General features: G+C 43.5%; 1 protein-coding gene across 11 annotated transcripts in view; it reads right to left on the reverse strand.

The window, feature by feature from the left end:
- The window catches only part of PLCH1 (phospholipase C eta 1), a 94,475-nt gene that overhangs the window by 19,705 nt on the left and 51,546 nt on the right, over positions 1 to 23,224 (reverse strand). For 8 of the 11 annotated variants that reach the window (XM_080604719.1, XM_080604720.1, XM_080604716.1 and 5 more), the window contains 12 exons: positions 22,484 to 22,645; positions 20,319 to 20,390; positions 17,386 to 17,477; positions 16,556 to 16,656; positions 15,606 to 15,785; positions 15,402 to 15,509; positions 14,222 to 14,346; positions 13,686 to 13,770; positions 12,938 to 13,084; positions 12,470 to 12,549; positions 10,724 to 11,084; positions 4,401 to 7,644 (listed from right to left, as the gene is read on the reverse strand). In XM_080604719.1, coding sequence (XP_080460845.1) covers positions 5,534 to 7,644; positions 10,724 to 11,084; positions 12,470 to 12,549; positions 12,938 to 13,084; positions 13,686 to 13,770; positions 14,222 to 14,346; positions 15,402 to 15,509; positions 15,606 to 15,785; positions 16,556 to 16,656; positions 17,386 to 17,477; positions 20,319 to 20,390; positions 22,484 to 22,645 — 3,624 coding nt within the window. In that variant the 3' untranslated portion in view covers positions 4,401 to 5,533. Of the gene's footprint in view, positions 1 to 2,449; positions 2,546 to 4,400; positions 7,645 to 7,667; positions 7,976 to 10,723; positions 11,085 to 12,469; positions 12,550 to 12,937; positions 13,085 to 13,685; positions 13,771 to 14,221; positions 14,347 to 15,401; positions 15,510 to 15,605; positions 15,786 to 16,555; positions 16,657 to 17,385; positions 17,478 to 20,318; positions 20,391 to 22,483; positions 22,646 to 23,224 lie in introns of those variants that run through there. The other 3 variants (XR_013955086.1, XM_080604722.1, XM_080604717.1) reach the window with 3 other exon arrangements.

The following is a 23,224-nucleotide window of genomic DNA, read 5'->3' on the forward strand; positions in this document are numbered from 1 at the left end:
GACGAACCGAGCCGCAGGTAACGTCTGATCTACGCAGGCTACAACAGATCGCATTTGCGTTGGGCCAGCTAGCTGGCTTTTCCCAGCTACACAGCACAGCAGCACCCGTCGGCTCTCGACCAGGCGGTCAGGTATCGACACTGAGTTCTGCTTCCGCACAGCTCCCCTATTCATCCTTCACTCCCAGTTCCAGGCTCCTCCGAAACCTCTCCCCATGTGTGAGACGAGGCGATTTGTATGCACGGGCTGTGCGGTTGAGCAGATGGGTCTGACAGCGACGGCATATTCTTTCACAAAAAATGACAGGATAATAAGTGGAGAACTTGTTAAACTTGGCTACCACTAACGTAACTGCTTGTTTACTAATATTTCACAGCAAGCCAGACTTGCTGACAGTGCTTTACTTGCCAGCAGCTGAACGTGCTGGCAGCTGCTTTTTCTTAGGCTTAAAGAAAAAAGGAAGAAAAAAGAGAAACAACAGGGCTTTCTGGAGGTAGTCTGCCCCCCCCCCCCCCATACATATTATATACATTTGAACTTAAATAAATAAAGAGAAGCAATTCAGACCACAACGAGACGAGCCAAAAGTTGTTTAGAAATGAAAGAGCTCAACTGTTTTTCCTAAGAAGAAAAAAAATACCAACTGTTTCAGTACAGGTGTAAGGATATCCACTTATCTGAAAGCAGTAGGGCTGCGGCTGCAAAACAGGACTTTTTTGGTAATTTAATGAGAGACTGTGCAATATTAGAAGCATCCTGAAGCAATTTGTGTCCCAAAGGGATGGAGACGAGGAGGAGAGCTGCTCTCTGGCACGCTGCACAACGCTGCAGTGTGCAGCTCCTGCCCTCAGAGCTTCACTTCCAGCTCTAACAGGATAATTCAGGTTGAGAAGAAGCCATAAAGGCTTTAACAGACTTACACGTCGAGTAATCCTGCTTAGGTCAATGTAAAGTGATAAAAACGTCAAGCGTGCTTTCCGTTAGGATTATTCTTCTATGTTTAAGTACCAGCCTGCTATACTCCTGGCATGACAGCGCCCTGTTGCTCTAAACCAATGTGGATCTTAAAAACAATAGGCAAGAAGCAAATTCCCACCTGTCAACACCCAGAGAGGATAGCAAATACAGATGAGCTCTCCCAAGCCTCGCCACACTACTCTGCCTCTGGAAATGACAAAACCCTAGGACACGGGACCCGTGTCTGAGACCTCACAGCGAAAGCGGCCAAGCGCAGCCCCAGCTGGCACTGCCGGGCAGAGCTGGAGGATCGTCCCCCCTGAGGCCGGCGTCCTGCTCCTGCAGAGGAACATCCTGCTCCTGCCCTCGGGGTTTCTAAATCTGAGGTGGCTGAAGATCACCCAGCAAGCAGAGACTCATCCAAAAATGCTGCTTAGTTACAAGTCACTGGAGAGGCAATGAGTCTGTAGCATCCCAATTAGTTTTCTTGCCACCGTTGCATCCTTCCTGCTTGCTTTATGGGCATGAACTATCCTCTTGCAAATCCCCCCTCTGAGCGTTACCTTCCTGCGTAGCCTGCTTTGATAGGAACCAGCCCAGCACTCACTGGAGTTCAGCACCAAGCTTGCATCGTCCTCCCTCCCTCTCTGCCTTCAGCACCACCTGGAGCAGAACCGGCACTGCTCAGCAGCACAGGACACGGTTGGCACTGCCAGCACTGTGACCACGTACTGCTTAGTGAAATAGCATTGATTTTGGTGCTGTGGCTCTGGGAGGCAAAGATCTGCTTGGTCTTATTCCTGCTGCCAAGGCAATTGGACATACTCCTTTTACTGAACAGCAGGAGAGTCATTTTACCCATCTGGCAGGAAGAAATACCTCCTGCTGCCTGCCTCTGCAGCCAGGAGGAAGAAGAGAGATTGCTGGAGACCTCACCAACGCCTCTCCAGAATACCACGGGAACTTCGGAGGCTGATGGAGCCTGGAGCTGCTGGTCTGGTACAAAATGAGAAACTTATGCTTATGGCATTGTTTTCCACAAGTCACACCATCACTTTCCCCACAACTCTCACTTTAAATCAAATGAATATATATTTGATATGGACGGGCAGCAACAAAAATTGTCATCTCATTTATACTGTTATAGCTCAAATGAAATGCAGAAACTTAATGCCTGTTTAAAACTCCACATACAGAAGTGGAAGTCAACTGTTACTTTTATTTCTTCATCCTGGTAAACATTTAGCAACTCTACTACCTGCAACAGAAGGTGCCGTCAAAGCCATCCAAGAGATGCAGACCATTTCATGTGGCTCTGGGCTGTTTCCTTCTGCATGATGCCTACCAAAGACCTACAGCAGAGAAGGGCTCGCATCCCACTGGCCCGATAATGCATGAACTTGAATTGCTGGCAAAAGAAACACACGCTCACATCTTTTGAGTTAAAAAGAAAAAAAAGCTTTTCAGCAAGGAAATAAAAGGGACGATTTACCAGACGTGTGCATCAGGCCTTTTCCCTTCGCTCCTGCTGTCAAGTCTAGCAGTCCCCCTGCTGGAAAGCTGGCTCAATATTGTGCTTGGACGGAGGCTGCACATGGAGACCAAAGGCAAAGGAGACTGCTGAGGATTCCTCTTTCACATTAAAAAAAATATTAATGAGTAAATCTTGTTTCATTTTATGAAAGCATACATTGGCATCATGGAAATGCAGAAAATTCCTCTGCAGCCTTCCCTCACACTGCTGTGGCTGTAAAGGGATCCTGCTGCAACAGAAAGGTCTCATACGATTCCACAACAGAAGCACTTGGTGAATTTTAATGCAATTTTAACTCTTCTTCTCCTGGCTTTACTCACATGACCCTGGGATTTTATTGTCTTTGTCCCCTTTAGCCCTCAGAGGATGCTAGTAGTCTTATCCCAAACTCTTTTGTTTATTCTTTTAGCAGACTCCCTGCGTTCGGCTCAAACTTCCTAGCTGAGCACAAGCTCTCTGGAGAGGAGCAGAAGCTTTCTGGAGGCACCACATTTCTCCCCCTGCCATGACATCCCTTCAGTTTCCCCCTGCTCACGCTGCCTGAATGTGTGCAGGACGGAGCCAGCACCGCGGCTGCCTCCAGGCTGCCCTGGGCTCGGGAGAGCCGGCGGCAGGGCGGTGGGAACGGGCATCCCGTGCACCCCACGATGGGAGAGCGGCTTCCAGAGGGCTGCACGCATTCAGGTGGGCTGAGACTTTGCTCACAGACCAACAGCTGGAAGCAGAAATCCTTCCAGGATTAGCAATGCAGCTGATTAATGCGGAAGCCTCATTTTATGCAGATGCTGTTCGCACTCAAGCTGCGGGAAAACAAAGGGGTGTGCAGGTCAGTACAGCTACTATTTATTTAAATGCATTCCAAACAGCACATGCACCCTCACCTCGAAGACTAGGCGTATATTTTAAATATTTAATACTAGATTCCCAAGACAAAATGACTACAAGGGTATTAATCACCACCTCCTTTACTCAGCATTGCCTGTATTTGAAGATCAGATATGGCAAAGCACAAGAAACCTCAAGCATGCTTTGAATCAAACTTCCATCTCCAGAGCTATCCTTCTGAACAGCCTTTTTTTTTTTTTTTGAATGGTTTTTGATAAGTACCCAAGGAACTGACCCCCATCCTGGCATACATCTGGAGAACCTCTGGTTGTTGCTTTTATTTTTTAACACAAGATTATGAAAATTCGGTGCCCACAGTAAGAGTGAGAATGATTTGTGTTTAGTCTTCCATAAAGCATTTAGTCAGACGCTTCGTGATATCTTCAGGAGGACTTGAATGATACACGAAGATTTTGACACTTGCTGGAAGAGCACAAAGCCGGTTAAGAGCAGAGTCTCCAAAGGGAGCTGCAGACGGCGAGCCGGTGGTGAGCCCGGGCAGGGGCAGGGGAGTGCTGTAAGACTTAACGCTGGCCCTGTGCTGTATCAGTGACGTGAAAAAAAAAATGTTAAATCAGTAATGACCAGGATTTGAAGACTACACGGGAATTTAAGGAATGCTAAACAATAAACACAGCACATTTCTGACCTGGACAGCAAGGTAAGATGGAGGCAAGGAAAAGTACCTGAAAAAAGTACAATGAAGCCCAAAAGGAAAAAAAAAATGCAAATTATAATTACAAAACTAAATCCACCTTCTAAAGAAAGAACTTAAAAAGAAATCCTATTGGGAATTAGGAATAGGCAGGTAGTTAGACATTCTCAGTAAACTTGGCTTCCTATCCAGAGAAGAGAGGAGCTCAGCTGCAAGTTTCTAGCCCAGAAACATCACCACCACTTGAAATGACGGAATTTCCCCCTTTCTGAAAGTTTATTGCAAGCTCACGGCAAGACAGACGTGTGCAATCACTACTGGTATTTTAACCATAATTGCATTTGCTACGGTTTCAGTAAACATGTAACCAGGTGCTTAAAAATCTATTTTAATGATGTTCTCAAGAATAATACTCTGCGTTACAAAAAGAAAGAGGTAAAAGGTACATCTTTTACATATAAGAAAAAAACTTACAGTGAAGACAAAGAATATCTTTAAACCAAAATAAAGCTATGTTGCTCCCTGCAGGGAAGCTTCAGGTGTTTGAGATTACTCACTCAATTCACTTTCAATGTTCATAGAAAAAGGTGAAGGACAGTCAAAATAGTTACTCTACACCATGTCAGCTTTAAATATTCCACTGACTGTCAACAATTTAACAATAAAATTACAAATATACAGAAAACAGATCTGCTACCATATTGAAGCTACAAACACAACCAATAGCAAAAGTACGTAACAAAAAATGCAGAAATTAAATGTTTTCAGTTGATAAATGCTGGATTACTCCCACGTTCCACTCCGGCCTGAAATTAGCATTCCACACATGGACAAAAATAGAATACAACTGCTGCTATACTTCACAGAGTGGGCAGGAGACAGACCTATGCATCACCCACAAATCGGGACTAACCCTAGTTCTACAAATTGTTTCTTGTAGAATCGTAGCTCCTACACGGAAACGGAAAATAAACGCTAACAGCTGAGTACAGGTAGAGTGAAAACAACGGTACTAAGCAAGGGTCTGAGTCCTAGTTCAGAAACTGAACCCCAAAGGAATTACCAAGAACAGAAAGCACTACACTTAGTAGAAATTGCATGAAAGGCCAAAAGGGATCACAATTTTTTTTTCCCAAACAGTAGGATTTCAGGAAACAGGAAAATACTCTTGCATTCATTGCAGTGTTATGCTCTTGAACACAGATGTGCTCATCTGTTAAAACGCGGTGCATTACAAATACAGATGCTTATTGCATGCAAATAGTCCTCAGACTACTTCCCTTTATAATTTCTAAATTAAAGTAATACATACAGAAGGACGGAGCACAGTTTCTATTTACATAAGCGTTGACAGGAAAGGGAACATTAAATCACAGCCGAATCACTAGCATGAAATTGCATTTCTAAATAATTTAAACAACCCTCAAAACAGTACTTCTTGCTAAAAATCCTTCATTTCATTGAAATAGTTTGTAAACATTGAAGATGTACATTTATACAATCTACAGCCTCAGCAGGAAATAAATTTCTGGCTTATCATCACTGTTGGGTTCCAGCTGCAGAACGGAACTGCGCGCACACAACTGGTCGCTGCAGCCGTAGTGCAGAGCAGCGCAGGCGCCCTCCGGTATTCCCCGGCCCTCCACGTCCTCCCCAGGGAAGCTGCTCAGGTACCTGGCTATGTACGAGCCCGTCGAATGCCTGTTGATCACGTGAGGAGACGCCGAAGGCTTGTTCCGAAGCACGACCCCTGCTATGCTGCTTGTGTGAGAAGACCTTTGCTTGCTGGCGGCTTCCTGCCTCTCCTTGGCGCGGCTGGCGATGTTCCGCACTCTGCTCTGGCTTCTGGACGACAGCTTTCTGACCAGGGCCTTTGGGCAGTCTTCCTCGATCTGCCTGGCATACAGCATCTGGTGGCTGTCCTCCTGCTCCAGGGACACCAGTTTTCTCAGCTGTTCCGTCAGAGCATCTGTGGAATGGGGTCTCATGGTCTTCATAGCAGCAAGCTTCTTGTCTCTCATGCCGGACGTGACGAAGCTCCTGCTGATGTACTGATACTTACTTTCGAAATTGCAGGAAATATCCTCCGACGTCAAGTCACCGAGACTCTTGGATTTGCAAGGGCTGGTCTGTTTGACGGCTGAAGAGGGAGGGAAGGCCAAAGGACTTTTGAGCACCGATGAGCGTACGTTGAGTTGGGATCCCTTGGACGTACACATCGCATCTTTCTGTTTATCTGCATGATGATGGTGATGTAGAAAATCAACGTTTTCACAGACTGGAAAAGGGAGTTTACGCCCTGCAGTCCTGAAGCTATCTGAGCAGTCTAGGGCAGCAGCGCAGAGCTCGACGGCTGCGCAATTCCCAAAGGTCCTCTCACCGCAGCGCCTGCTGTCCTGCTCCTGCCTCAGTTTTAAAGGGGAGGCCAGCTGGCTCATGTCTTCCCGCCTGTACTCACATGCGGTTACCAAGAGATCCTGAGAATCCCCGTCGATTTCTACAAGACTGCTGCTTTCTGAATTCTCACCCGTGGGAGGGTCCACAAGTGTCTCCTCAAAGATGAGGCTACTGGAAGCAAGAGAGCCGGCAGACTTGGTGGCTTCCCAGCTCATTCCACATTTCCTTCTGGGATTTGCACTTGGCAAAGAGAGAGGTGAAGAAGAAGGTGTGCTAGGCGCGTTATTTTCTACACTGTTTGACTTTTTCTTGCAAACCAATCCACTGTGTGTCTTATATTCAGAAGGTGGCGTAAGAGACGTTTCGTGGATAATTGCGTACACAGAATACTCTGCAGTCTCGGGGCTGGAGAACAGGGCTGGATCTGGAGTTGAGAACAATGGGGATTTGATGGATTTTGTGGTAATAAAGTCGTTCTTACAGGGAGTGCTAAGTTCTGCAGTAAGCAGGCAGGGGCGCGCAGGCATGGCGCTGAAGGTCTGGCTGCCGGTGCCGTGGAGGCCTGAGAGCACAGTGAGATTGGTTTGGGCGTCTGTGACATCCAGCTGCCTGATCAGAGCGGAGACAGCACTGTCCAGCTCGCTCTCACTCACTAGAGAAACTTCCTCTATGAGGCGAGAAATGTCACTGTCCTGCATGGCTGAAGTGGAATGTAAGTCAGGAGCATCGGAGCGGGCAGGAGAGGAAGCGTCCGTCAGAGACGGACCCGCTGCAGTGCTTTTCTGGATGATGTCGCGGTTGAGATTTCCCATCTCCTCTACTTTTTCAGAAAGCAAAGTCCCCACAAGAGTTTTCTCCTCCTTAGTCTCTTTTGTGTCATCTTCCTTTTTATTGTCTGCACAGTTTTTGTCTTCTATTTTTTCTGTGACAAGCTCAAAACGAGAGGCCTGCACTGGAGGGCCAGTTTCACCAGAAAGATGATTTTCTTCATAGCCTTTGAGGTGATTTGTTTCAGCTACACCACTTGTGAAAACTGAATCTTCATGTTGTTCCTGGAGAGGTGGTACTAAGGAAGAATCAACTGCCGTTTCCTTCTGGGCCTTCTCCTTTCCAAAGGGAGAAGCCGAATTTGAAATATTTGCTGTTTTCTCAGAACAGATGAAAACAGATTCTTTCAAGTTCGTTTCCTTCTCATTTTTATTGCCATCACTGTTGGCTAAATTAAATAAGAAAGATGTTAGTTGCATACAAAATTTGCATTCTGGTTATTGACAACTATTTTGTCCTTAGACAGACGAATGGAAAATGCAAACTTAGGTACAGCTGTGACAGAACTCAATTATGGAGTTGTGCGGGCTTGGCCCAAATTATCTGTGTGATATGAAGAAATGGAAAAATACAACTGCAGGCACTTCACTGAAGCTTCCTTGGAATGTCTATTACATCAAGCACGTGATGTAATATTTGTTGCAAATAATGTCAATGAGGCACCATATCATAGCTTGCACATGGTATTACCTTCAGCTGTGTTCCTATTCAGATTTGTACTATAAAGAAGCATGGCAATAAAGACAGAACAAAACAGCTCTGTTAAAAACATAACACTTTGAAACAAGATGCATGCTTAAAAGAGCTCTGAGTAAAAGCGTCAAGTAGATGGACTCCACACAATGTTCTTTACATACAGTTATTTTGAGAGATTTCAATCCAAGAATTTAATTTTTGATCTTCCACCAGCATGCTGCATTCATAAGAGAGCAAGATTTGAATTTCATGAAAAATACACATTCGATATTTTTTCCGCCAAGATCTTACTTGTGTTTACATGCCAAATCCCAGCTCCAGACTCACTCCTAGCTATGAAGCTTTTAATTAAGCAGGGAATAGAGAAGAAAACCTGGTATAATACATACTCTTTCTTACATTCACTAGAAATGAGGTACCCTAGGAGCATTCGTTAACAGTGCCTGAAAACCCCCTGTTACGGTAAGAGGGATTTTTAATGAGCCTGGCATTAACGGCTGGTCTCCAAAATCTGAAAAGTTCCTCAAGCTTTCCACGGTGTGCCTACGTAAGGTTGGAAGAGATGTAAAATTCTTTGATTTGTAGAGGTCGTTGTTGTTTTGTGTTTTTTTCCTACAAAGGACAGAGGAGGAAATGGACAGCACCCAGCCTCCTTGGCATACATCCAGGCAGGACAGATCTGTTTAGCTCCAGTATTGTGGCAAGAAAGATCCCTGTTGGACAGCCAGCCCTCTCCATTCTGTACTGATTCCTGCAACAACGAACGCTTCGTTTGACTAGTACCTCCGTGAGGGTGGAGCCACCTCCCGGTCTGAAATATTTGGGCCGAAGTTACTTTGAGAATACCCAAGCCTTACCCTGAACATGCGTAAAGCTGTCACATTTTTTCTCACCCCGACTGAAGGTAAGTGCTTCCACCGGAGAGGGACGTGCCCTTCGGTACAGAGAAGCAGGAAGGTCCTTCAGCTACAGCAGAGGGCTCCATCTAGAACTTCTTCTTCACGTCTCATTTCTTTATGTCTAAGGTGGCCAGTCCTCCTCTATAGGGGTTACAGAGCAAGCCCTACAGGCACTCCAACGGACAGGATCTAGTCCCCTCATAGCTAGAAGGGGCAGGATTTACTCCCTGAGGCAACTTCTTGGGTCATCTCTTGGCCTGTGCTTTCTCAAAGGTTATTTTGCTATAAGTGAACACCCACAGCTTATAAAAAAAATAGGTGTGTAAATTTCTTCTAAATTGATTTTTTGTCTTCATCTAAAGCATCTTTAGGAAGAAATCTCTCTAAGAAATTATTGCATCCATTGATAAGAACGGCTGAGCTGTATTAGCTTCGCATGGTTATCCAGAGAAAATCATTCCATTTTAAATGCAGCATTTTCAGAGTTGACCTCCTTTTTCCTGTCTACAGTTTCTTCTCAGGTTGGTGGAAAAAATTGGTTTAATTTTGCTTGCTCTTTCTCTTAAGTAACTTCTTTCCTAAGGTGATGTCCAGATTATACGTTCATTCAAAGCCACAAACACAGGCAAGCAGAACAAATATGGCCTAACAACACCTTCCATCTGTGCCCAGTAACTATCTTATTCTAGAGCAACACCTGGGCTGGCAGAAGCTGCTGCTCCACAGCAGAGAACGCTGGGGGCAGAGCAGCACTTCTGCCCCTCAGCCCCCGAGCCAGGTTCCCCATGTGCTCTCCTTCTCTCACCAAGGCAGGCGGCCAGCACTTCTGGCTGCTCAGTGCCAGCAGGCACAGCCCTGCAGCGACCAGCTCAAAAGCGCTGAGCTGCCAGGAGCAACCAGAACCAGAGCACCCGGTCAGCCCTGCAGCCCCACAGGGATGGCGTGCATGAGTGCACGCGCTCTTTCCAAACAAACAAATAAACGACCCCCAAAAAGCAGCGTAGATGTCCTAGACTAGGTACAAGCTAAGGGTGGAGACAGCAGGTCTAATGAACTACAGCCATTGCATTCAAAGCTTTCTGGACTTATTTAAATATTCCAGTAAATCAGCTGGTAGGCAGGTCATCGAACATGCCAACTTTGCTGAAGTCAGGGGATTGACTTCAAAGTACCGGATTTCAAAGGCCAGGCTAATGTTGCTGAAAACACTTAGAAAAAATCCATTTTAAGAATTGTGTTGTGCATCAACAAAGACCAAGATTTTATCCTTGTACGCTTTCCATGTAACTTTGGTTACTTAATCTATTTACTTTAGAAGGACAGTATCGAGACTGTTGGATACAGTCTGTATTACTGTCACCCCTTTTACATCTATTTGAAAGTCTGCACTGGTCTTTACATACACTGTATCCAAAACCATATGTTGCATTAACTTCTTCCTCCTTGAAAACAGGGAGAAACACCATGCCAGCAGCTCTGTTTTCATAAGGAAATGGACCGTAGCAAACCAGAAATTGATGAAGATTAATTGAACGTGTTCTTAAAGAAAGAAACAATTTTTCTTTCTTACAAAGAGAAATTTGGAAAACATCCTTTTAAGACCACTTCCAGAACCTATTGTAATTTATTTGCCTAGTTTGGAGACAGCTTTCCACTGTCACCCCAAGTGAAGGGGTTTTGCTTATCAGAGAGTCTGAGGAGATTAAAAACGTATGTGAGCTGTTAAAAAATACTAGAGTCTCAGGCATGTGTCGTTTCACCCAGTAACTCATTTGAGTTAAATAGAACTACTTGCATATAAATTGCAGAACCGAGCCTTTTAATAGGCTATTTAAACTTAGTACACCAAAAGTAATTTTGGAAGTTTCTTACCAGATGTGTTTTCTTTTCCTTTGGCGTCCTGAGCAGTTTCATTATCCGGGCACGGCAGTCCTACCAGAAGGTATTTGTCCACTGGCATAGAAGCAGGACGTGCTTGCAAACTCCGGCTTGTACGCCTTACGACTCCTTCTTTGTCCTTCAGGTCTGCTGGCTCAGAGGTACTGTCTTTAATTTCCGTGGCTTCCAGAAAACCCATTTTACTTTTCTTTCTGCCTTTTGCAGGTGCACTAGCTGTGCGCCGGAGAATCCGGTCACCAATAGATCGCTTCCGTACATAGTGACCGCTGGTTTCAGCAGCGTTGTGCTTAGGGTTCTTGTTAAACAACCCTCTGAGTCCTATCAGCTGCTTATTCTGAAAAGACAAGAACGACCAAGTTTCCAAGTGAGTTCAGACTGCTACAGAAGCATGCAGTGAAAACGGTTGCTTTCTAAGCGTTTATGAATGATGAATACAAAGTTAAAACGCAGCAAAGCAAAAATTCACACCAAGCAATACACATCTACTCTGACCGAGGAACTATCAGCATAGGTCTCCATGAATTCATGCATGTCTGTATTTCTCCTCATTAGGATGGCAGCCTGCCACAATTACAAGAGAGGATTGCTCCAAGTCTCCTAATCAGAGGTGACAAGACTGTAAGAAATGTACCGCAGTGACAGGCTAGACATTAATTTGGAGTTCTATGCATGGGCTTCATCAAAGCAAAACTCAAATGTTTCAGAGTCTGAATGAAGAATGATGCAGTTCGGTAGTTACAGATCATGCGATTAGGAACCATTCGAAAATCTGTGCCCAGCAAGTGCAAAGTGCATGCTAATGAAGTCTACCTTTGTGGCTCCTAGAAAGTGCAATATTGTGTAACTGGGATTGAGGATTAAAGGGCTCCACTGAAAGGCAAAAAATGCAGATATGTTTGGCTAATGTTTTCAAGACCGTGACACAAAAAACAAGGTAAATAGTTCATCAACTGTAAATATCACTCCCATAATATAAGCATTCAACAACTAGCTTACCGAATACCAGGTTCTAGTGCAGTGCCCTCAACATTTACTGCTGAAGTAAAATTGATTTTAAAAAGAAATGTACTCACTGGATCTAGATGTGAAATAATGATTAGGTGGTAACAGTAAGCACATTTGTAATGCACGCATACTAAGACTAGAGTAACAGCATGTTACGCTTTCCTTGCTTACAGCCTGCAATTAAAAAAAACCCACCCAGATTATGAGCTATATCCTCCTGCTCCCTGAGCGCTCTGACAGAAGCATCTCTGCACTGTTATTGCCGTATCTCAGCTGGAGAGAGCCAAGGGTTTTACTGGACACAGGTGTGCTGTGAATGGGTGCCCTGGCTCAGTGCTCCTCAGAGAAAACACTAGGAATAGGGAATTGCAGTTTGCTTCCCTGAACACGGTGATGCTTAGCAGTGTAGGCGGGTATCTATACAGGTAACAGTAGAAATGAAGACATCAATTCAAGGACAACAGAGAAGCTGACGTTATGCTTTTCCATGGCTGTACAACCCGAATAACTTCTTTGAACTTTATTACTGGTCAGCGGCAGAGTGGGCTAGGCTCTACTAATCCACTGTACAGAATGCCACAACGCCCAAACCATAAGAAATATTTAGAAAAAGCACAAATCCTGTGAGGTTCTCTGGTACATTTAAACCCATTTTTATCAGAAGAATTAAAACAAAACAATCATACGAGTATGTACATTTCCAGATATACCTACCTTTCCATAGATTTCATTAATGGTTATATGAACAAATATGGATGCTTCTGTCAGTCCTTCCAAATACACATGGCGGTAACCTAGTAAAGTAATAACAGTGCAGTATTACGCTCAGCAGTATGCATTCTACTGAATAACTGGCAATGACTGTCTATAAAAGTGAAAGATATATAATAACTGCTGTCTTAAATAAATCCTATTATGCCTTCATGAGATTTCCAAGCTGCCCAGTACAAATTGCCCCAAAGTTAGAGACAAGAGCAGAAATTTCCAAAAGTGCAGCCATCCAAACTCCTTAAAGTAACGGTGAATACACTACACTAATGTAACAGAACTGTCCAAGATCACACGTGAAGTCTCAGAGAAACAGGCATATATCCTATGCTGAGACCTTGCCTTAAACTTTAAATTCAAAGGCCTTTGATCTTCAGTTAGATCTCTAACTTGAGAAAAACATGTGAGACTAACCAGGCACAAGGCTGCTAAAGGCCACGGTTCTTTGTCCCACGAAGTCTCGCCCAATAGGGTCATGGTCCCAAACGAGAAATCGGACCAAAGCTATTTCAGGCATGTGAATGGTAAAAGTGAGTGTTTCCTCCCAAACAGGATTAAACCCTGTAAAACAAACAGAGCAGAAACTTGGTGAAAAAAAGCCATAGCAAGTGCTAGCCTTAATTTTCAAGATGCACAGCAAGAGGCATTAGAAACAAGTAGACCAAATACAAAAAAGAATATTCATTATTTATTGCTCATCTAGATCTAGGATCTCTCATAATCTCCACTACAGAAATAATTGAAAACAAGAGAAATCTGTCTCCTAAACAGCTTTTACAAACAAAGTGGTTCTGGTTGGGTAGCTGGCAGGGATAGAAAGGCAGGCTGCTGTTTTGCAGAACTGTGGTAAGCATTCATTTCATTCGAAATTAAACATGTATTTTATACGTTTTAAAATATACTTGGAATTTCTGCCTAAAGGAGATTTAAGAACAATCCAGTAGATAGATATTGTGGTGAACAGTTCTCTTCCTTTACCTGTCACTTGCCTGTCTCCCTACACCAGATATTCTACTTAGAAAGCAGAATTAATTTAAAAGACAATCATTTGATTTCAACAGGTAAAAAGCTTCGCAATTTAAATAGTAATAACAGATACTGAATCATTTATAATTACTTAATATTTAACTCTAAGAAAAGGAAATCAGCTAGATTATCTTACCATTGTCATCAACCACCCTGGTCTGATCTTTACAGCAGTCAACAGGTAATCCAATAATTTCCACCTCGACAAAAGGATCTATTATCTGTTTTTTTTTTGGAAACAACAGTATTTTAAAAGCAAGCTAATGATACCAGTCAATGTTAATTCTCAAGGAATCTCATGCAGAGAATTGATTTCAGTTCATATAAGAATTCAAAAACTTTTCATCGTGTGAATTTTCAAGCAGCACAATCATGCAAAATAACTTCATGAACCACAATCATATGTGATTTGTAGTCTCAAGAACTATGGCCAGTTATGAGCTATTTTCAAAAAAAGTGAAGTCATGCTGAAAATACGAAACAAATTAGTTCATAAAGATCACGTATAGGATACAGACTCTGTGGGAAAAGGTAGTATTGGTGACCAAAAGCTTGACAGCATCTGAAATTATTGGTATATTTAAATAAGGTGAAAATTTATTTGAGACATATGCTGCCATGTCACTCTAGGACCCCAGGATAAAAGCATTTGTTGGTATCAGTGTAGTTTACCTCTCCTCTGTCACCCAACATTGAGTCAGGAGGCTTAGGTAGCTGCTGTCCACTGATTATTTTCAGAATGAGCTGCTTTTTGGGACTGGCAGGAAGTGGATCGGCAGAGTAGGGGTTGAATGTGCCTGAAAGTTGGCAAGGAAGGAGAGCAAGGGTAAGGAAAAAGATGCACTGAATAAATACCGTCCCCCAAGATGCATGCACCTAGCCAAAATTCAGGCATTATACAAACTTGCAGAGTATGGAGCAGCTGTTAATGAATTTTAAAACTTTTTCTTTTTTTTCCCCAATCCTTTCTGAGCTTAGCAGCCTTCCTTTACACAATTACAAGACAGAAAGACTACCCCCACCAAGAGGAGGGTTTTGCAAGATTTACACTCATTTGGAAAAAAAAAACTGTCTTCTATAGCATAGTAGCTTCAAAAAAACAAATAGTTGTATCCTAGATCTCCACTCTGACTGTGTTTCTTGCACACCTGCACAGATGTTAAGAAAAACAAGCAGCTAGGACTGAGTTCCTCAGCAACTGTGCCTGCTTGAAGTTCCCAAACTGCCTCTGCCACTTCTGGAATACCTGCCACTGTTTCTTATGGCCATATTGAGAAAATTGCCTATGGACACATTGAAAGAAAATTGCCTAGGGATACAAGAAAATTGCCTAGGGACACAATCAGATCCAAAATCCTCCAAATGTGGAAGGATTGGCACTGCATAACACTGAAAACCATTTGCTTCTGTTATAACGGAATTTTCAGGACGGAACCAATCCCTTTTAAAGAGAACAAGCTAATTCCACTGAATAGCTTGACAGCTGGAGCAAGTCCTGGTACGTGGTCCTGGGCCTTGCTCTTCTTGTTTGGCTGTCCTAGGACCTCCTTTTCTTTTTTTCCTTTTTAAACGCTTACTAAAATGGAGCCCTGGAAATATGTCTATAATAACTACAAGGAATTGCATACCAGTACTTATACAGTCTGAGAGGTAAACACCATTTTTTGAAGACAATATCTGAATTCTGAAGCAAAACAAGCTTACAGATATATGGAAATGTGAAAGAGATTCCACATATGTCCTTATTTGTTTTTCTTGCGTCTTAGCAACTTCTCCAAAATAACATTTTTGGAAAATGTTTTTTTTTGAAAGGTTTGACACTTACAGTAATAAATGTATAGTGGGACATTACCTTTGCACATCTGCTGAGGTTTGAGGACATAACCACAGTTGCCATTTACCCTAAATTTTGCTTCATTTAATTGCATCACACGTCCTTCAGACTGGTAGTTTAGTGCCACTGTTGAATGAGAAGACTCAGGTGTCACTTATAAAGATAATATTTACTTAGCACAAATACAAGAAGTGAGAAATTAGATTACTGTGCAGCACCTACCTAACTGGCAACCAACATTCCAGTAAGGTAAAGGGTTAAAGTTGCTGGAGTCGATCCGATATGCCGATGGGTAGACCCTTGTAAGCTGCTTCTGGTTGTAAAGCATGAACTGTTCGGCCTTCTGCTGCACTGCTTGGTGGGCTCTTGTTTCACTGAACGACAGCACGTTCCCTGTTGATCCTGTGTGCATTGTTAATGAACAAACAAGTTACAAAGCAATCCTGGGGAAGGAAGGCCTGAACTCAGACCTCAGCTATACTGGTATTAACCAAGGGGAACAGTAGTTTTAGCCCAAATTTACACCAATAGATTATCTCATCATACTCAAACCATATGCTGTGTAACTGAAGCGTAGCAGTTTTCCCTTCCAGGAGCGTCTTCTGTTCTACCCACAAGTTTCAAGACTTGCAATGAAAGCCAAACAAGCTCATGCTAATTGCTGGGGTCTTTTCTCCTGCACAACCCTGGATACAAGTGCTATGAACAACCTACAGAGAAATCTACAAATGGAAGTGTAATCAAAACCATCCTTCTGAGGAGCTTACAACCAGGGAGAAGAAGTGCCCACCAACAGGGATTGCATTTATTTATCACAATTCAACCTTATCGTGTTACTAGACACTATTTAAAATCGATAACATTAAATGATGACAACACTTCCCATAAAACTGTAAACCAGGAAAGCATTCTCCTGAAATTAAAAAAAAATAAATCATTTTTAATATTGCTACTAAAACATGATTATAGGAAACCAAGGGAAAAGGATATTTACTACAGAAGGGTGGGGTGGTGCTTTACTCTTTCTCCATATTTAAGTAAATGGAATAAATAACTTACTATTCTGCTTTTAAAATATCTTTGAAATACGAGGGAAACCCTGAGATCAGATATGCTTCCTATCAAAACAGAGAAGAAAAATGCATGTGTAAGTCTCGCACCAGCATCCTTACCGTCATCTACTATATCCTGGGCTGCCACGGAGTTTGTGTACACCACCAGGTCAGACAGAGCTCGGCACAGCTTCACAGTTTTTCTTCGACGAGTCAGTCTGCTGAATTATATTTAATATATAAAACAAAGCAGGAATTTTTCAATATTTAAAGCATATTTGAATCCCCTTTATGTTTTTCCATCAGTAATGAAAAACACGTGTGCAACTCGAGCTGAAAAGAAAGGTGCAGTAAACAGGGAACCCCATGGGGCAAGCCTCCTTCGAGAGGGTTCTGAGCAATCTTCGAGATGACTGTTCCCCTTCTACCTTCGGTCACAGCGCACAAAATTTTTCATTTACAACATAATGAAATGGCCGCACCGTGGCTCTTATAGACAAAAACAAGGCAGACAGCTTTGAGCTGCATCTGGAAAGGAACGTTTCAGTGACAGCAAATGCATTCTCGATGGTGCTTTTTTGATTGCTTTTTCTTTACATTCTCAAATGTAATAAAGTTGGCCGGGCTGTGATGTACCCTTATTTAGCCTAAGCAGTTTTTGTTGAACACTATTTACAGCATGAAAAATGTAGATTGGCATTTTTCCATTAGAAGAGTATTACTACCACATTTCTTTTCAGTTTAAGGGTAATTGCTATTTGCAACCTATGAAAATCTACACATTCAGAATATCAGGCTACAGCAGTCACAGCGAAATATACACCGAGAGCAGTGTCATAAATGCCTTGCTCTTATCTTGACTTATCTGAGGCAGTGACGTATACATATTAATAGTAATAACAATGCTCTAGCTCTAACCGAACATAAAATTGTGGTGATTCTTAGCTCACCTGTGGAGCTGCCCTGCTTCCTTTCCAGAAGAGTTTTGCTGATTTTCTTCATCGTCTGATGCGCTGTATTTGGATGTTGCCTTCCCTGCTTTCTGGTGGGAAAGAATTAAGCACAGCTGTGTCAGTGCATGGGGATGATTCTGTACGTTCACATTACCACGATCAGTGACAGGTGGGTTGGTGAGCTGCCACAGGTTCACAGCAGGGACCACCGTCCTGCATGGATGCAGAACGACCCCTGGGTGTTCAACAGCAGACAGTCCTCAGCAGAACAGCGAACGCTCCCAGGCATACAGGGAAGGAAAGCCAACAGAAAGCATCTGTGCTCTGGTCTCACTTCAAGCCCAGGGAGCCCAGCCACCAGCCGCGGAGCAGGTCTACCTGCTGGCCAGCAGCGGAGGCCAAGGTGGAAGAGAATCGTTTCTGCAAACCTGCCAGGCTGTTGCAGCCCACCACGTACACAAACAGGCTGTGTGTGGAGCTGAGCAGCAGGGAGAGGAGAGCTTTGAAGAGCTCCGCACTGCTCCACTGCCTCCAGTACGCTGGCACTGGTTCTGCCGCATTGCTAAGGGCCCGCACCATATTTAACAAATAGCACCACACAGTAGGATCTAAATGAACAGAGCATTGCTTTAACCTATGCTCCCCCGCCCCCCCGCAATTTAGGAAATGTAACAAATGCATTCACAAAGCTGAGAACACAAACAGCCTCTGGGCAAAACTCTCAAACATATTTTTTCTACTGCTTTTTGAGCTACGCAAATGAGCATTCAAATTATTCTAATTTATTACAGCGTACAGTAGAGCAACTAGCTATGATAAAAAGATTAAAATCTCAAAAGCACCTTTTTAAGCATCTACTCTTTCAGTTTCCAATTTCAACATTGCATCTTTTGTAACACTAACTATAGCTCAAACGAGAGTTTCTTTAATTCCCTTCTCATCGTGAGGTAATTCACAATATAACTGAAAGCTCCTTATCCTTCTGCTCATACAGCTAGATGATAATTGAACACAGAATTAATTTCTCCTGCTATGATAAACCAATAATGCTCATAATCTAGTACATGCTTTAGTTTGCTGTGTTTAGTGCTGAAATAAAGTTGACCACAGTGGAAACCATTTGCAGAGTTCAGTTTTGGAACCCAGAGGTGTGGACTGTGGATGATTCCCGCAGTTATCCTGCAGGAGTTACCAGCCTCAGCCTCTCGGTCCTCCACTGGCAATTTTTAGAGTTTACATGTGGGTACAGTTGGCACAAGAGCCAGGCTGAAAACATCCCAAGTCAATATCCCTGGTTGGATAATTTTACACCTGCAAAGATATCAATAACAACTATCCTTCCCAGCTCCCTTAAGCTGTAAAAGCATAAGGGGGAAGCTACTGGCTCAGCCTACAATATAATCATTAATTATAATATATACAGCCTTTTTTTTTTTTCCCCAGCAGAGAATGGGCTTTCCTACCTTCTATATCCCTTAGAATAACTAGTCCAAGTAATTAAATTGCTGACATGCTTTCCAGCCCTCGGTGTACCAGCTGTTTTTAGTGGCTCCATGTTGTGTCTGTGACATCTCACCCACAGACTTCTTCCCCAGCAGTGAGCACAGGGTGCGAGGTGAAGCACCCATTAGCATGCACTGCGGGTACTTGCAGATCTCAGCACATACGGACTGAGTAACGTGCACTTAGCTAAAGCCACTGAAAGAAATACAGCCAAGTTAGAGATGCAAGCTTGTAATCTAACTGTAAATACGGGTCCTGGTATTTGCTACTTAGAGAACTGTTGATGGCTTCTAGCTGGATTCACAGCAGGTAAGGTGGTGGCCGCTTAAATTCTATGATGTGTTTCATAATTGCTGCTTCTCCTGAATTGCTGTGGAGATTTCCAGTTACACAGCACGCTTCCTGCTCAGCTGCAGCTTTCACCACGGGCAGCACTGAAGGGGAACGCAGACAACCACCGGGCCGCAGCACAGCGACGGGGCTGTGGGCCCGCCTCATGGCTGCAGGCCCGCCTCACGGCTGCAGGCCCGCCTCGTGCCTCTCCCACCGCCCACCATCTGACGGCTTCCTCGCTTGGTGCCTGCTCGTGGGCCCTGCGAGGAGCTGTCGGGAAACGAGCTCGCGTGGGGCTACACGTTCATTAAAGCCCAGCCACGGGCCCTGCTGGAGTGAGGGAAGGGGAGAGATGGGTGACAGCAACACATCTGCCAGGCAAGGGGATGAGGAGGAAAGATGGGCACACGTCCCTTTTGGTGGCCGGTATCTGCTCAGATGCACGGCTGTGAACGGAGACCTCACGCTCGTGGGGACTGCGTCAGCTCTTGCTTGCTGCAGTGCAGACCCACTGAAGCGGACGATGCGACCCAGCAGCTACACAGATGTATAAATAGCGCACACCAAACCGCGAGGAGGTCAGAGAAGAGCCCGCTTTTACAACACGGGAGTGGTGGGACCAGAGCCACTGCTCAGTCACAGCAGACCCCGAAAACAAGCAGGAGGCCAGTAGGAAGCGCATTCTATGGCTCTGCTCAGGGTGTGAAACGGGTAAATTTGGACCCCAAATGAAAAACACCATCAGCTGGGTGGGAGGAGGTCTGGAAAACAAGAACATACTGAAGCAGTTGTTTACGCTGCTCCTCTGCTGCTGCAAGTCTGATCAGAAAACCAGCAATTCCTCTTCACTAATAAAGATTAAACTCATGGTCAGGCAAAAATGTTTTTGGTTTTGAGAGTGTCTGTCTTTGAATGATTCTCTGTACTCTTGGCAGCTATATTCTTCTTCTGAACAATAAAAATTATACCAAGTGTAACCAAGCAGTTCTTCCTCGTTGCCTCCACGCACACCATGCCTGTCCCAAGCAATAAGGCGTACTGTGTTGTAAGAAAAGTCAGACATAAACCAGCAAAAGGAGTCTCATTTTACTTACTTTGTGTTTACCGAAGTTGCCCATTAATGATCGACTATGAGACTTTTTTCCACCTTCTTTTGTGTCCAGGTTCTGTGCAGAGAGAGTGCAATAATGAGTATAACTAGATAGCTTCACAAGTATCTTTAAAAAGTCTGTTACAGTCTCTGAAAGACATGCCTTTAACCCCACAGTTTTATGATTCCTGATTTTAACCCCGAGTTTCTGTATGTCACTCTGATTCACTATTGTACGAGTACACTAAATGCACAAGAGAATAAAGGTAAAAGGGAAACAAAACCTAAACGCAACATACTGATCTCTGAACACAAATTTAAATCCAAAATCTCATTACAGGACTTTTCTCATTTCTTTACATAATTTTAGCTTAGCAATCCTCTAACAGTGAGGAAAAGAATTAACATTAATATTCAAGACAGCAACCAACCATGTAGAAAAACCAATTCGGCGAAAACAAGCAAACAAAAATGAAAGTGTACATAAAATAGCCGCAAAAGAAAAGGAGAGAAAAAAATATATATCTGTCTAGCAGACATGGGCTTTTCATAGGCAGCCTGAAGTCCAGGTTTCACATCTATAGGCATGTCCCTAGACATTGGCTTGATAATTCCTGACAGCTTCTAGCTTTCTTCTGTCAGAAAAGCACATCCCTTTATCTTTCAGAGAGCAAAATAAAGACCTAAAGGTGCTGAAGAATATTCCCCCACCACTCCACAGCAACTCCAACAAACTCGTTATTCACTGTCCTGTGTTGGACTTTACCTCTGGCTATTCTAACGATACAGGAACCAGATGGTTTCTTAACATCCAGGAAAGTCAATAATCCCTGTATCTACGTTCAATAAATTGTTCCTAGCTCCTTTCCTCCATAAAGCGTAGAAGCAAACCCTAGCAGATAAAGGAACAGTCTCTTTCAGACAAGAGCGAGTAGTGGTCAGTTTCAATAGCAAATCAAATTAAAACTTACAGTATACACTGCCCTTAAAAAAAAAAAGATAACTTGATAATTACTGGAGATTAGTACATAATTTTGCATTGTGAATAGTTCTTTTTTTGGGGGGAGGTACCAGAGAACATACGAAATATAATTATTCTAGCTCAAAATAATATTGAAATGGCTCATCTCTGATCATGTTTATGAACACACAGGTTGCCCTCTGAACTCCCACTTCTCTGACCTCAAAAAGGCCAAAGGGAGGAGGCAAGCTGACAGTTCTCATGCTGCAAAGCCACGATCTGGAAATAACCCTTCTTTCCCAGGTCAGATGGCTCTGTCCTTTGGGCTCTCACAGCCTCTGCTCATCGCAATGCAGCTTTGACCAGATATCTCAAGCATCAGGACAAGCTGAGCATATTTTCTGTAGTCAAGCCTGGCTTCAGGCAAAAGTCTCACAGGTCCATCCTTGGAGAAAGGTTGGCAAGAAATACAAAAAGCTAAAGAGTGAGAAGATGTGCAGAAAGCAGCACTGCACATACCTGACTTTGGAGACTTATACCAGTTAGAGTAGGCACATCCCTCTGAACAGTTCATTCCCTATTTAACATAACCAGGCTTTGCATCTGCTTGAGGTGAAATGTGGTGGTGGTGGATTCACGGTACAGACTCTACTGATGTACTCAAAATTCCAATACATTTCACTGTTTTGCAATACTAGTTTCATCTCAAAAGGGAAAAGAAACTTACCAATTCTTTATATAAGTCATATTTCTGGGTATGAAAAAACAGAACCTTGCTTAGGGCAGTAAAGCACGATCCCATGTTCTACTGCTATACAAAGCAGCCACCAGCATTGCAGGCAGCAGACAACACTGTCAGTTATCACCGCCAGCCTTGATAGGACTAAGGCAGTAGAGAGAGGGTTTTCCCCAAAACCTAGACAAAGACCAAATGGTTTGACAGTTGTTTGCAATATCATTGCTTGCTCAATTAATTGCTTCCAACTTTTACAAGGAAATAAAACAGGTTAGAACAAGATACTCCTCACATTTATCATTCAAATCCTCTCCTTGGAGATTTTTTTCTGAAACAATTCCAAGTTTCCATTTTAGAGGAAATACAACTCTCAGATGCTGTTAGTAAGCCATTGCCTTTCTCATTTAAGAAACATGCAACACATCGCCTTGGCTAATATCCAGTATGTGCAGGGGGAAAAAAAAACACCTACCTGTTTCAGGTTAACACTTAGACCTTCGTGAGTTGCCTTTAACAGTGCTCTCACAGTGAAGCTGTCAGGATCTTCTTTGTCCCTGATTTGCGATTCTTTTATCAGAGATTCAAGCTTTGTTCTTATAAAAGATTCCACTTGATGCTCTGTTGCACCATTACTCTGAAAAGCATCAAGAAATCCAGTTAAAATAGCTTACTATCTCCAGCACTTCTGGGACAGCCTGAGGGAGCGTTACACATGCCTCAGGCACTCCCAGCATTTCTTTTCACTGTGCAAAGAAAAGGTTCTTGCGTAATCCTGCTCCGATTGTGGCTTTTATTGTCACTGCCATCATCCTTTCTTTTCTTTAATCCCCCTGACACATCATTTGCACTGCCTCACCAAAGTACAGTCCAGCACACAGATCACCCCAGGCCCTGGTGGTGGCTCTGCTTCAAGCAGTCGCAAGCCTGACCCTCCTTCAAGGTACAGCGGAGTTCACAGCCAACGCACCCACACACTTCCTCAAACTATCAGCCCAAATACTATTAGATTCCTGCTCCAAGAAGTGAGACAGGGAAATAATTAATAGTAGCATGACACCAAACAGTCTCTTACGTAAGGTGCTTAAAACAAAAATGGATCCCACGGCACAGCAGCATGCACCGAGCATTCCTCTCTCCATGGGGCAGGAGAACTCTCCTGAGACAGGAGGAAACCAGCTGTTTGTACTGACGTGCTCCCTTTCTGGCCACAAAA

This window comes from Anser brachyrhynchus (genome assembly GCF_964034855.1).
Source record: "Anser brachyrhynchus genome assembly, chromosome: 9".
In the NCBI taxonomy this organism is placed as follows: Eukaryota; Metazoa; Chordata; class Aves; order Anseriformes; family Anatidae; genus Anser; species Anser brachyrhynchus.